The sequence below is a fragment of the Nannobrachium achirus genome, assembly GCF_963921795.1.
Source record: "Nannobrachium achirus genome assembly, chromosome: 1".
Taxonomy (NCBI): Eukaryota; Metazoa; Chordata; class Actinopteri; order Myctophiformes; family Myctophidae; genus Nannobrachium; species Nannobrachium achirus.
In genome coordinates, this window is record NC_137810.1 from 39,586,035 (window position 1) to 39,602,093 (window position 16,059).

Below are 16,059 nucleotides of genomic sequence, written 5' to 3' on the forward strand. Positions count from 1 at the left end.
GAAGACCATGGTCTCAGATGAGGAAGACCACTCCCTCAGACAGCATGACCTGGTTGTCGTCCTGCATGTGTCCCAGCAGCGCCTGGATCTCAGCCTCCTGGAAGTCGTGGTCCTCCTGGCCTGTGTTGAGCAGGGTCACCAGCTCCGACACGGACACCGACTGGGAGCGTTTGGTCTTGAAGGCCTTCAGCAGGGCAGGCTTGAACACCTTCAGCCTGCATGCACGGGGACACAATATCCAGTATGCATTATACCAGTTGGTTCTCAACAATTTGTTTGTTCCTTCAATGTTAAACACGTCAATGTTCTTCCTGAGGATAGACCTCATCCATCTGCTTCAGTGTGACCATGATGCTCTTATCAGTACTGACAAAAACACATTTTGCATCCCCTCGGACAAAAAAGAAGAAGAACTCAAAATAATCACACAAAAAAAATTCTAATACCAGTTAGACGCCTAAGGGCGAAAAGCGACCTCGCCCTAATTCCCACAGGAATTCATTTGCAAGTGTGATTTGAGTTGCGGTTGGTTGTTTAAGTTGGACTGGTCAATAAGTCCATAGCCTATGTGCTTAATATTGATGGCATAAAAGGGATTCTATTGTAAGGGCATTACCAGATATGGGCTTAATATTGATGGGCATAAAAGGAATTATATTAGTGTGGTTGCCCTAACAGGGCATCTGGGAATCAGATGCAGAGGGATCTCCATATATGGGCATAAAAGGGACGTAATTCATTTGCAAGTGTGACTCGCGCCGCGGCAACCACACTGGTTACAACTGACACAATATATCCATATATGGGCATATATGGGCATATGTAGAGGTCAGCTCCATATATGGAGATCTAGGTGATGATCCAGTAGTCTCCATGTATGGATATCCAGGGTTTGATCTTTGATGAGGTGATGTCACAACAATATGATGTCACAATGTCAACAAAAAGGTCTGCAGCTATAGACATTGAGGCGTTACAAGATACGTACGGACAAGATGTGCCGGTTTTCATAGTTAACTGACCTATGGTCGCAATAAATAAAAACGTATGAATATTTCAGAACTATAACAACTGTTGCCTCCATACCTGTCCTTGCTGACGGCGTCAGTCTCCTTCCTTCTTCCAGTCTGAGAGATAGGTTTGGGTCTTAGACTGCGCTGGGCTACGAAGACACAAAACACATAACAATTTCATTGACTAAAACCATGATGAAAATTTTTCGACTTGCCATTTTCACTGACGAAAACGAAATAAAAAGCTATGATGACTAAAACTAAATATATTTCATCAACAAATAAAAACGAGACAAAAATGTTATGGAGGAACTAGTGGAGAAGAGATCCAGTAGAACTAAAAGACAAGTCATTTTATGTTTGGTTGAGCTCAGGTGTTGCGCTCTGAAAATAGCCCATCTACAAGCTCACAACACAGATCTGTTATTTTCAGCATGTAACCAAGTGTAAAATCAGGCATTAGGCCACGATCACGCCGCCCTTTTATTCTACTTATGAGGTTTGCTGCCAATAAACAATCCATTCCCATTGAAATGTATTGGCAGAATCAGCACTCATAGGTAGAATAAAAGGGCGGTGTGACAGTGTCCTTACAACGCCATCAAGGCCCGATTTTTGTAGACAAAAATCAACTGTAGATTTGGTCGACTAAAATCTTTGGTGATGAAGAGCACATCGGCACTTCCATACATACAGTACAGCAGACGCAATATCACAGAAGAGAAAAACAGGACAATGAAACTGATTCCATTTTAAGTGGGTTCCGAAAATGAACACAAATAAAAGCATGATGCAACAGTAAAAGCGTATAGTTTCCCAGCTTAGGAAAACCTACCGTTGGCATCATCTTCGGTGAAGGCGAACGGGTCGTCTCCCGTGTCCTTCGCAGCGCCGTCATCGTTCTGCTCTTCTGTCCGTTTTTTCCTAGCAAAGTCAGAGAGCAGAGTTCATTCAAAACTCTAGAGACGTTTATGACAGTAGGATGGTGTCGTTAACTTTAAAGCTCTGTCAGCATGTCACACTAACTGGTAACATGGAGTACAATATAGATGTTAACATGAACCCTAGTATACCCATTCTGTCCATGTCATAATATAGGCAAACATAGAACATTTTAAGAAAATATAAATAAATTGTGCTTAAAGGAGTACTTCACCACTTTTCAACCTATCTTCTTCATATAATTGGTCCTCACTAAAAAATAGCTTTTTCTTTTTTTTGGAAAATGATGATGTCACAAGACAATGGATTTCTGAACTTCCCACAGCTCTTCTAAGAGACTTGGACCGAGTAGAAAAAAATTGTGCTATTTTATTATGAACATTAGTGAGGACCTATTATATGAAGATGGGTTGAAAAGTGGCAAAGTCCTAGCCTGACACTTCAGTCCGCACATCACCACCCCCTGCTGGTGGGTGGTGTGTAGTGTGGACTGAAGCTGCACATATTTTATTTTATTTCCTGCGCGCCTGAAGAGCGGGCGCTTTGAATGGGCCAATCAGGGTTGTATGCTTGGGGCACGTGGTAGGCTGCTCCGGTCCCAGCCCCCTCCAAACAGAGCTCTTGAGCTCACGTGAGACTCGCTCGTGGACTCTGATTGGTGTCCTCTGCCCACGTGAGAGTCTAGTGGACTCACTGATTGGTCCGTGAAAACTGTCATGGCAGAGTCAGACTCGACTCGTATTATTTTAATTAACGATGCAATAGTGCCGTTTCATCACGTTTTAATACCATTTTTCACTAACGTAAACATGCAGACATATAATATGTTATGAGAAATAACGTATTTTTGCAATGTCACGCCACGTCGCCGTCGCGCGCGTGCGTGCGTGCGTGTGTGTGACGTCAATAGGCTTCAGCCCCCCCCCCCCCCCCCGCCGAAATAGAATGTCTGCCCTCAATTTCAGACTCTCTCCCCCCACGTAGTGTGGTGTGAGATGTCTGGCGCTCGCAGTCAGGCAAGCAAAGTCCTCCTTTAAAGAATATATGTAGAATGTTCAGCGAAGTTCAACAAAGATGGCAGAACAATCATCGAAAAAAATAATCTAACAACATTCTACAAGCTTGTATATCTATCTAATGTACAAGAAAAAATATATACTGCTGGAGGGTGTAGTGGTTGGAGGTGTATATGGATGCAGTGACAGCGTGGGCCCACCTCAAACTCCTCTGGCTGCCAGTGTCCTGACTCTGACTCATCTGGCTCTGACTCATCTGGCTCTGACTCTGGCTGACATCCATGTCCTCAACGTCATCATCTACAACTTTACGCTTCTTTGTCTTTTCAAGGATCTGAAAAAAACAAAACAACGATCAGGGCATTTGTTTTCGACGATAAAGCTGCTGGTATCTGTATTCCATACAAAGACGATTATTCCCCCCAATTCCTGTCAAGTTTACTAAATGTCAATGACAGCCTTCACCAAACATGGAGGGACAACCCAAAAAAGTCAAAATGTGCAATGTATTCAAAGAAAATTAGCCATGTGTAAAATATTAAACATTTCGAGATTTACTTCCTTGCCACAAGCAATGTGTCGTTTATCTGTCCAGTGAGAATTAAATGCAGACAGATGTAGCCGCAGACACACAGACGAACCCTCTTCTAGACAGCTTGCCCCCTTATCAAATTTGTTGTACGATGGTGTTGTGCACTGAAAATAGCCACATCAAGCTCTACTTGTGGATCTGCTACATGTGTGTGACGCTTTACTATGATAAGACAACTAGGGCAGTGGTTTTCAACCCTTTTCATATCAAGGACCATAATTTATTCTGCATTTGAGCCACGGACCACCATTTCATGACATTTACATTTACCCTCACAGGTCCATTTGGTTTCATTTTACAATCTCAAGATTAAGTAAAAGATATAGTTAAAGATCTAATAAAAAAAAAGTTCCATTTGGTTACCAACTCTCCATCATTTAGCTGGGAACCACCTGGAACCCCCTCTAGGACCACTGGTTGAGAACCACTGAAGTACCGTAGTTCATTAATTTACAGGGGGAAAAAAGAAAAGAGGTTTCTGCCTGACAGCCACGATTTTCGTGATCACCTTTTTGAAGTATGCATACTGCATCAGTTCCAGGGCTGCCTCGGTGTCCTCCAGCTCAATGATCTTACTCATGCGCACTTTGGCAACAGCCGTGGATAATCGAATCATTGTCTCCAGCGCTCGAGCAGTCACCGGCATGGTCTGAAGGCAGGGAAAGCCCAAACATTTAGCTCACAACGCTTATAGATCTGCTATGTTCTGCTATGTTCACCATCTGACATCAACTTACTTTTTTGCCTATGACGACATGCCCAAAATATTGATTGACATGATGAAATTATCAATCTTTTTATTACATTGATTAATTATTAATTATCTTTCATATTCAACTACATTGGTTTATTAAATTCTATATTCGATTAATCGTCATCGGTTGCACCCATTAGGTGCCACACTGACCCGTGCGGCGTCACAGTTCATTTGCTCGTGGCTGCGTAGTTTAGCGTACTCCTCGGCGATGTGGTCCGATGCTTCCTGGCTCAGCGTGGGCCTGACCAGCTTGGCCACGTGGATGTACTTCCTGATGAACTCCATGGTCACCATCTTCTCTCTGCACCAAACAGCAATTACATTTTATTTACGTGTCAAGTTCTCTCACAAGGCAGATGTTTTGTTTTCTTTATTAGCAAGTTTTTGACCAGAGTTTTTGAACAGATGAAGAGCTAGTGCTCGAAACGTTGTCAATAAAATTCACTCATTTGGAGCAGAGTGTGCAGGTTTCTTTTCAATTATGCTATTTTTCACCCAGCACCTTATTTAAGAGATTTTTCTATTTCTGATCAATGAACTATGAATGGCAATGAAGTTGAACAAAATAAATCACAACAAATTGTCTCAAGACACTTTACATGTAGAGCAGAGCAAGTCATTTTTGCGATGGTGACAACAACCATAGGGAACCCGTTGTTCAAAGGCTTGTTTAAATCAGAGGTTTAATTTCAAGGACCCCCAAATATGCATTAGAGCCACAGACCCCCATAACTCCGGTCCATTTGTACACTCTTGGGAGTTAGACTTGTAAGGTGCATTTAGTTTCCAACTAGTCCCAGACTCAACTTTGAGAACCACGGTTTTAAAGTTAAACTGTGCAACATTAATTTTAGTTGTCTTTGGCAACAACACGTCCATTGTCTGCTATAAATACATGTTTGGTGCCTGTGTGGACTGGAGTACCTTTTCCTGCGGTGTCCATGGAGAATGCTATCCTTCTTCTCGTAGATCTGCAACTCCTGCTCCGAGGCCTCCGTGATGTTAGGGTCCTCGGTGGCAAATATGTCCACGTTACTGCCCAGGGGCATCGCTAACAGCAGCATAGAAAACATCCACATTACTGTCCAGGGGCATTGCCAACAGCACAGAAAACATCCACATTACTGTCCAGGGGCATTGCCAACAGCACAGAAAACAATGGCAGTTAGGGCTCGTGCACACTGCCTGAATTTTTTTGCCGATTGTGCTGTCGCCAACCATTTTTGGCGCTCACCGGCAAAAACGGCGATCTGCCACCAGATCGTGCTTTTCTCGCCGAGGTTTTGCTCGTTGTGTGTGAAAAGCACTGTGAGAAGTGGCCGCGATTATAGCGCTCGGTGCAATCTAGCAATTGATATTTGGCTCTGTCGCAAACTGGACATCATAAAGTATGAAAGAGGTTGCACAAGCGCACCCTGAGAAGATGTGTGTTCAGGACAGTTCAGGTGCACAGTGCGCTCGCTCTATCTACAGTATGTGTGTGTGTCTGTGTGTGTGTGTGTGTGTGTGTGTGTGTGTGTGTGTGTGTGTGTGCGTGCGTGCGTGCGTGCGTGCGTGCGTGAACGTGTGGCGAGAGACGGAAAATCATTAGCGCCCTGATCACTCTTGTGCACAATTAGAATAAAAACAAATGTAACATTGGCTATGTATCGGGATGCATCCTGGTGAAATATCTGGCAGTGTGTGATCCCTTGTCGGTGATCAATCTCAGTGTGAAAAACGCAACGATATTATGACAGACGATTTCAAGAAAGTCGTGTGAAATACTCCAACGATCTGATGACTCGCCGACCACGCAATATCATAGAGTGTGTTCGAGCCATTAACCACTTTCTGTTCTGAGGCAATGGGCTATTTTGGGTGAAGAGATTTGGTGTAGCGGAAAAAAAGGAGTGTAGATAGTATAGTGCCCTGGGGGACTCCGGTCAATGTAGGGTTAAGTGGTTAAAGATGCTTAGAAGTGACGCCAACATTATTGTGATTGTACAAATAATTGTAAATGGCGCATTTCTATAGTCAACACAGCGCTTTACTGATGCAACTCCTGAGCCACTGCCACCCCATAATAAGCCATTGTAATTAATTGTAGCATATTCATTACAGCACAATCCAACGCGCAGCGCTGTGAGCTTGTATCAGTCACCTGTTCCCTCCTGCTCTCCCGGCGTGCGGTAGCGGTGCATGCGCAGCACGTGCTCAGAGATCTCCTTGTCGCTCTGCGCGTCCATCTGGTCCAGAACGATGAACAGCAGGTCGAAGCGGGACAACAGAGAGTCCTGCAGCCCAATGTTCTCCATGGGAGTCTTGTACTGGTCATACTGGGACGGAAAGAGACGGTCAGTTATTATTACAGATCACTGTACTGGAGCATGACACAGATTTAACATTATGCTGTACACTAGTCTCACTAAAATGTGTGTGAACTTGACATGCATTTCATAATCATTTCATCGTTAGTCCATTTGAAGACTGAAAAGTTCAACTTGAAAAAAAAGTTTACTTGAAATACATTTTCTCAACGCGTCACAGTGGTGTGAGCTTGTAGATTTTCAGCAAAGAGATTTGGTATGGTGTGGTTATATATTGACCGTGAGGGGGTACATTTTTATGTTAGATTTAATTTGACACTCAGGATTTTGTTGCTCAACCCTTTCTGATCAAGGCCCACTTGAAAATCTTGGAAGTGTTCTCACGGCCCACCCACCCATCTGATTACTTAACCTCGGGCTAGCTCCATTTGCAGCTTGGAGAGAATTGCTGCCGAATTGGTGGTTTTCGAACAGACGGTAATTTAAATCAGCGATGTCTTCTCACCCTGCCGTACACAGGATTGGCGGCAGCCAGCACGCTGCAGCGAGCGTTGAGGCGGGCCTGGATGCCGGCCTTGCAGATGGTGACGCGGCCCTGCTCCATCACCTCGTGGATGGCCGTGCGGTCCATGTCCGACATCTTATCGAACTCGTCGATGCACACCACGCCCCGGTCCGCCAGCACCATGGCCCCGGCCTCCAGACGCCTCTCACCTGAGGGGGGGGGGGAGAGACACCACACCGAAGTAACTAGATCAGGGGTCTTCAATATTTTTCAGGCCAAGGACCCTTAGCAGAGAGTTGAAGCGGGGACCCCCACTGCATATTGTATAAAATTGTCTTGCAGATTACATTCTCATAAATTTGTAGATAGATCTTCAGTGAAAATTAATGTTTTTGTTTATTTTGCAAACTCTTCCATTTAAATGTTGGATTTATGTTAATGTGTATTTGCAGATATTTAAGCACTTAAACCCTCAATACTTGATAAACTTGATTTTTGGTTCTGTACTTATTCTGCTCTTTTTTCATTCTACATAAAACTATTTTCCCCAAAAAAGGCAGATCTACAAGATCAATGCCTCACAGCGCAAACAAGAATTAGATTCAACTTTGTCCCATCAGACGTTACAGGTGTATCAGAGTGGGTGAAATTAATTTTGTGCAAGCTCTCAACATTTGCAGTTGCAAGGAAGAGAATTTATTAGAGAGATAAAGAAGAGATAAAAGAACAAGTCAAATAACAGGAGGGCACAATAGGGCACAGGAGGTGCATGATAAAATAAATTGCAATGCCATTTTTTAACCCTTGCAACAAGTGAACAGTTAGTTGCTGTTCATTGCTGCTTATCCCACAAATATCATGGTGCTAAAATGCACCAAACGTGTTTCGTCTTGTAATCGTAGAGGAACCTCTTTCGGTGCCATATACTGTAGTACTTATCTTCAATATTACCCATCACCTGGGTACTATGTATAGAACAATCACAGGTGCCTAAACTAAGCTAAAGATTAGAGAACATCACAGCCTGAATAGTTTGAGAACCACTCAAAAGCAAAGACACACACATGAGCTTAACAGTACAGTGGTGCTATATATCAATACTGTAGCACCTCAACCACCCACAACAACCAGTGTTTACCGGTCTCGGTGTCGGTGGTGACGGCGGCGGTCAGACCCACGCCAGACGAGCCTCGTCCGGTGGTGGGGATGGCCCTGGGAGCCGTGAACAGCACGTACCGCAGCAGCTGGGACTTGGCTGTTGACGGATCGCCTGAACAAAGAGAAAGAGAGACACTTTAGAATAGTCATATTCAGAACAGTCTCCTCATCATAGTCCTTTGAATAAAATTTCATTCAGTTTCAGTCGCATTTTAATCATCTAAAATCTCATCATAGCTTGGTTTTTATTTCGTTTTCGTGAAAAAAGGTAGTCGACAAACATTTTTCGTCAGTTTTTGTAGACGAAATCAACACTGCCACCAGGGGGCACAGTGATGCTCTGGTCTATGTCACTGACCAACCAGAGCACAGTGATGCTCTGGTCCATGTCACTGACCTATGAGCAGGATGTTGGCGTCTCCTCTACAATCTACATCACTGACCTATGAGCAGGATGTTGATGTCTCCTCTACAATCTACATCACTGACCTATGAGCAGGATGTTGATGTCTCCTCTACAATCTACATCACTGACCTATGAGCAGGATGTTGATGTCTCCTCTACAATCTACATCACTGACCTATGAGCAGGATGTTGTCTCCTCTACAATCTACATCACTGACCTATGAGCAGGATGTTGATGTCTCCTCTACAATCTACATCACTGACCTATGAGCAGGATGTTGATGTCTCCTCTACAATCTACATCACTGACCTATGAGCAGGATGTTGATGTCTCCTCTACAATCTACATCACTGACCTATGAGCAGGATGTTGATGTCTCCTCTACAATCTACATCACTGACCTATGAGCAGGATGTTGTCTCCTCTACAATCTACATCACTGACCTATGAGCAGGATGTTGATGTCTCCTCGGATGCGAGAGCCGTTCTCCAGGGTGGTCTCGTTGCCCCCCAGCAGCAGACACAGGATGGCCTTCTTGATGTAGTCGTGGCCGTGGATGCTGGGCGCCAGGGAGCGGCTGAGGTTCTCAAACACGTCCTCCAGGACAAACCACAACAATAATGCACATCAACCAGTGGTGGAAAAAGTACTCACTCACACAAAGTGGTTCAGATTTGTGTTTCAGATTTTTCCAGTACCATCATAAGCAGTTACCTACTTTGTTATGGACTTTACAGTATTTTTTGATCTTGTTGATATCGTCGGCAGAAAACGTTGGCACAACTTCCTTGCTCATTAGTTTGATGTTATTGGTCAGCAAAATTGTCCTACAAACAGATACACAAAAACGGCAAACTGAAGGTAGGGCTCTTCGTGTAAATTTGAAAATGACAGAACACACAGATACACCGTACAAAATACAATGAAAAGTGGACCTAGACGCACAGAAATCAACTGATGTCACTGAACACACATGGTCATAAGAAAGAAAAAAAAAATAAGAACATGACTTTGGGGTAGGCAAGCTTTTACATGGTCTTTCTTGGACACTAATTATGATTGATTGATATTGAAATGATGATGATTATGACCATTATTGTAAATGTAAACCAAATGAACTAAATGAATGAAATGTACATATATTTATTGTGTACATATACATATATATATATTTTATTTTATTTTATTATTTAGTATATTGTCCAAGGAAACTGAAAATAAAACCGAATTGAACTGATCAGAATAGCCGGAGATCCCTGTTACTGTACAAGCATTCTACTGCAATGATTACTAAGGGAATATAGAGCCATTTAATCCCAGTTTAAAAAACAAAACTAAATCACTTCACCAAATGGACCCCTTTTGTAGTAGCCTCGTGTGGCCAGATAACATCTCTGTAGATGTATAATAAAAAAAGAAAATCGCACTGGCACTAGATTCGTCTGGTTTCCAGGCTACTTTTGTACAGTCGTACAGAGTTCAATTAATTGCTCAGGATGGACATGGGTTCTGACCTGAAGGTGCCGTTGGTGAAGGCGCCCTGCATGGCGGGCAGACAGCGGTACACGCCCACCAGCTGGACGCGGTCCCCGGGCTTCACCTTGTCCACCAGGTCGTCGTTGACGATTATGTCCACGGAGCGAGGCAGCTGGCCGGCCGGGGCCTTCTCTGGCATCTCCTGCACCGTCAGGGTCTGGTGGTCCTTGTACGTGCACAGGCCAAACTCCGTCTCCAGGGGGTTGTTCTCCTCATCCTGACAGAGATGCACGGCACGTTAAAAGAGCGGTTCTCAACCTTTTCAGGCCGCGACCCCCAAAATAATCATATTTTAACTGGGGACCCCCCACCTTGACGAGCACTAAGAGTTGAGGCATTACATTTAGTATAATATGGTTCTATTGTGAAAATGGTAGATCGACATGCATGTCGATCGGCTATTTTCACAACTTCAGCCTATAATATTTGACAATTTGGCCAATGTTTAATTTGTGATTTTAGAGGTATTAAAAAGTCCTTAAATTGTCACTTTAGAAATGTGCAGATACCCTCTATACATTAAACTTTATGTTGGTTTGTTTACTCTTGAGAAAACAATGTTGTACATTTAGATAATCCGGGTCCCGAACCACAGGTTGAGAACCACTGCAATAAAATATGTATTGCTGGGGTGCAAGTGGTTAAATTAAGAGGATTGCACCGTGCAGACAGTCCAGAAACTTTACCCTAGTAGGACATATGGCACTGGAGGGGAAGGCCTACCCTAGTATGATACTGTATATGGAGGGGTAGGCCTACCATAGTAGGATATATGGAGGGGTAGGCCTAACATAGTAGGATATATGGAGGGGGAGGCCTACCCTAGTATGATACTGTATATGGAGGGGAAGACCTACCCTGGTAGGATATATGGAGCTGGAGGGGAAGGCGTCCAGTGAGGTGAGGTCAGTGTATTTTCTCTCCATGCTCTTCTTGGTGGCGGGACAGTAGTGGACACTCCTCATGATCTTTGGTCTCACCAATGAGCCTTCAAAAGAGCACACAAACACGTAATGAATCAGCGCTGGAAAGCAACCAAGTTTTGTTGCTGTCGGGCAGGAACCCCTTATATCCATATTTTAACTTGTGTTTTTTGTTTGGTAAATTATGCCCTACTTGATCAAACTACGGCATCACACTAAAGTAGGAAAAGTAGCAGATCTGCAAGCTCATTTTGAGCTTGTATATCTGCTACTTTAGAATTTGAATTCTAAAGAGTAACAGTTTGACATGAGTGCGAGGTTTCCAACTGACAGACGATTTACTGAAGGGCTTAGGTAGCCTTAATGACACAATGATAAACAAACTGAGGCCTATAGTTAAATCGATCTGCCATTTTGGCTCATTTTAAATTGTGAAATCTTTTGACATTTTCTCAAAGTTTTCTAGGGATCCACAGCGGCCAATACACACCTTGTTGACTGCCAAATAGAATAATATGACCTTCACCGATGCAAGTGGCCAATATTTATCTGTCGTTTCATAAATCTATATGATTGAATTTGTGCATTAAACAAAAGCGTGATTGAGGGCTAAAATACTTACAGTCCAAATTGTTATTTTAAACATCGATATTGGCCCTGAATTGTTCATTCGGTACATATTGTAACGACCCAGCGAGAGATCCAGCTGCAGCTTGCTCTGCTAAGCGAGCCAGCTCTCTTAGCGTTGCCTGTTGCTTGCCTGGTCTGCTGAGTTGGGGGCCGGGGTTCGCCTCCCGGTTGGAGTCGAACTTCCCCACTCAGTCTGCTAAACGTTACATGGTGTCAGACGGGTGGACCTGTGAAGCCTGCCCTCGCGTTAAGAATGGGCCGGGTGGCAGTGAAGCGTGAAGCGCGCTTCTGTGAGGAAGTCTGCTAAACGTTACAATATGTAAACTTTTCACGTACCGTACAGTATAATAACATGCTGCAGTTGCGGTAAATTTAGTACTGAGGCTGATTCTAAAAACGCCATCTATATCCTGCCCTAAGTTTTCTGAAACACTTTAAATATTCATTTGATAATTAAAATTATGTTGCTATATACTGTACATAACAAGAACTAAAGGGATTCATGTCTTGAAGAGTGAAAAACCCAAAAGGGGATCCTGTCCTAAATGGTTTAAAACAGAATTAGCAAGAAATTATTAGCAAGAAAATTACATTTAGTGACAATGCCTTCCAGACAGACCAGGTTTCCGAGGCAGTGTGCGGCCAGGCTTCGAGGGCTCACGTGTCTGGTACCGAAGCTTCCCTCGAAGCCCACGTGGAACTCATCAAACTGCTTGCCGTAGGTGGCGTCGATGGAGGACACCAGGTCCTTCAGGGCCCTCTGGAACGCGATGAGTTCACCAAATGCGTCCTTCAGCAAACTGACATTCAATCAAATCAAAACAGAGATACAGTAAATATTGGCAACTTTGTAGGATTTTGTAGTATTCAAGAATGGCATTAGTAGAGTCTGAGTTCACAGCATATTATGTTAAAAAGAATTTAGGCGAGTTAGGGTTAGAAAGAAATATAAAGGATTGTTTCTGTAAAGATGACGTTGTCACAATACACTTGTATTAGCATGTATTTTTACATGGTCAGCATGATCGTCAGAATTTTTTTGTTGCCATCTTCAGTCACAATTTTGACACCTTTAAAACATTTTAAGGTAAAAATCACACCCGTGTGAACTGAGCGGTGGTCGTGGGGGGGGGGGGGGGGGAGGGGTGCCTGTGGGGGGGAGGGAGGGGTGCCTGTGTGTGGGGGGGGGGGGGGGGTGGTGTGGGGGGTGTGGGGGGGGGAGGGGTGCCTGTGGGGGGGGGGGGGGGTGCCTGTGTGTGTGGGGTGGGGGTGTGTGTGTGTGTGTGTGTGTGTGTGTATTGCAGTTGATGCTCAGGGCAGGCTAGACTCAACAGCACCTCTCTGGTCACCCAGGGTACTGAGGCTACATACACCAGAGGCTACAGACAGACAGACAGACAGACAGACACACAGACACGGATACACACACGGCCACGCTATGGAGACGGTGTGACCACCGCTCAAAAACAAATACAGTCCTACATAACTGTTACCTGTTCATACTAAAAGGTCAGTAACATAATTGGTCACCTGGGGGCGCCAAATGCCCATAGATACTAGATCACTGATTCCCAACTCTGGCCTTTGGGGACCCCTGCTGTAGTTTCTACAACCTGGTTACTCATTGCACAATTCACCAAATCTGGAATCTGGGAATTTCATAACTGATTGAGGAGATTCTAGACGATCAGACTGGGATTTACATGTTGCTTCCATTTAAAATACACAAGGTAGAGGGTATCATTTTGCTGCTCACAGAAGAGAATCATTTGCAATTTTTGCTTTTGAATTATTGCAGTTTTTCTGCAGGGTGTAGCTTAGCTTGCGCAAATAAGAGATAATTAAAGTAAGAACCAGTAGCCTAATCTTTGATATTACCATATCAGGGTAATGATCAAAGGGCGATTCGAAGTGTGTATAATTTCAGACCCTTAGTATAGATTTGGGTCCCTGTGTCCCATCTAATTAGACAGCTAAAATGACAAGGACTCCAGATGAATGCAATCAGCATTCACTGCTGGAACAGTCCCCTCTCATACAGACTGCTCAGTGCTCATTATATTGACTTTCCCCCCCAATTTGGTGAGTTTAATTAAAAGACAATTAGAATGCATAGAGGGCCTAACAGATCTGTTAAAAAGGGCTGCCTGTGGCATATTACTACTGCAGCAATTCCACATTCTGTTCACACAGGCTTGATGGTTAAAATGTCACCCAAAATAAATTAAAACGATGTCACTCACGCCTTTGCTCGGTTCTCGTTCCTTCTTCTCAGGTCGTTGAGGTTGACAATGAGGCGACATCGGTTCTCAGTCACCATGTTCCTCACCTTCTCATGATAAACGCCTTGATCTTGCTGTAGTTTGGGGGGACAGGACAGAGCACAATGCACATCATCATGTAACTGCAGGCCTGGAATGTCATCATTTTAGGGGCAAGGACACTTGACCTTTGGTGTTGTCCATTTTTTGAGGGAACAACGGACAAATGCCAGGGCAGGCCATCAAATAAAACAAGATTTTAGTCGATTGAAATAATTAATTGCAATTAAGGGTTACATTTAATATAGCCTGCATTTGATATGTAGAATATCTGCTGTGAAATAAATAAATGGGTATTTACAAGCTGATGCCCAGACCTGCACAAATCAAAGATACTGGATTGGTTTAAAAATGGGGACTCAACAAGACACTGGTGTCTAGATGACAAGAAAGACTCTGGTGTCTATCCACAAGTTTCCCCGGGAGTTTACTGGAGACTATCAGGACCAAACTTCCGGGTTTAACAGCAGACATACAAGCTCACGTCGCGTCGCAGATGCAACCCGTTGTGTGCTTGTAAATCGGCGGCGGAAGCTCGGTGCAGACGTCTGCGCAATGCACTATGGGGCGTTGGAAACTCGTGGATACATTGACAAGAAGAGAAAGTGGTACAGTCAGCTGGGCTGGGGCATTATGGCCACTGTGGCCTCAGGGCATGCAATTTTTGGGAGGAACTGAGGGGCAAAGACGGCCATGGCCTTCATGGCCCCCTGAAATTCCTGGTGTTTTGGAAAAGTACTTGCATTTTCTTTTTTACTTGTAAGTACTGCAATATAGAAATACTCTGTTACAAGCAAAGGTGCAGATTTCAAAATGTACTTGGGTAAAAGAACAAAAGGTATCAAAATGTACTTAAAGGGGAGAAACCACCCATTTTCAACATTGAACTATGTCATTAATATACCTTAGAGGAAATAAGAAAAAGGTCCCCCTGGCCCCCTCTAAGGTATATTAATGACATAGTTCACTATCGAAATTGGGTGGTTCTTCCCTTTAAAGTACTCAAAGTGTACTCATTATATGACATGTTCCATTTCACAAGTTTTCAAATGTATGGAGTAAAAGTACAATATTTGCCACTATAATACTCCAGTAAAGTTTTTAAAAAAGGGAAAAAAATCCAAATAAGTACAGTACTTCATTAGGACAGATGCTAGGTGTTTACATGGGCATAGGCTATGGGTTCAAACGTAAGGAAGGTTATTTAAATAATATATACAGATACTAGTTCATTGTTAATCTGGTATAGCCTATAGTTTTTCAAATGTAATGTTTAGATTTAGACAGATCAGACGCCAGTGGGTTCATTACAGTTAACCTGGTAGGCCTATATTTCTTTGAGGCACCCCACCTTTCTCTCTCTGCACTTTGTGATTATATATTATTTTTACCTTGTTTATTGACTAGAACTCATGTTTAACTCTGCTTATCCCGACCTTGTAGGTGGCTCTGGATAAACGCCTTTAAATGTAAATCGACGTTTCATTGTAAAAGATGACATTATTGTCCCATACATCATCGTCCAGGAAGTCCAGGTATTCCCTCTGAGCCTCCCTGAGCTCCAAGTCCTCGAAGCCCCCTGCGGCGTCCATGCTCCCCTCCAAGTGATCACTGATCTCCTCCAACCTCCACAGGTGCACTGATGATGGAGGACTCCAGGTGATTAACCGTCATCTAATTAGCGATGTGTTTTATAGCCTGCTGCTGCCATACGACTACATGCAGCTTCATGTGGAATAATAGTAAAAGTTTAGACCTATATTAGGCTATATTTACTCAATAAGCCATTTTAAAGGTAGGGTATTACTAGTAATATGTTTCTGTTAAAACCATTGGGTTAAAACAAAAAGGTATCAAACCAACAGGTGTGGTTGGAAGACAGGCAGACAAACAATACCACTTTGGTCAGTATGACTTGGATGCAGCCGTATCATCATCATAATCTTCTT

General features: G+C 43.5%; 1 protein-coding gene across 1 annotated transcript; it reads right to left on the minus strand.

The window, feature by feature from the left end:
* Positions 1-13: 13 nt before the first annotated feature.
* mcm3l (MCM3 minichromosome maintenance deficient 3, like) lies at positions 14-15,702 on the minus strand (the record flags this gene model as incomplete). Its single annotated transcript, XM_080729021.1, has 17 exons — positions 14-215; positions 1,087-1,162; positions 1,849-1,937; positions 3,172-3,305; positions 4,072-4,212; positions 4,471-4,621; positions 5,245-5,371; positions 6,464-6,638; positions 7,135-7,343; positions 8,273-8,404; positions 9,144-9,297; positions 9,419-9,527; positions 10,215-10,453; positions 11,094-11,224; positions 12,381-12,589; positions 14,033-14,145; positions 15,625-15,702. 17 exons carry the CDS (start codon positions 15,700-15,702, stop codon positions 14-16), a joined length of 2,469 nt encoding a protein of 822 aa, XP_080585147.1.
* Between the last annotated feature and the right edge of the window lie 357 nt (positions 15,703-16,059).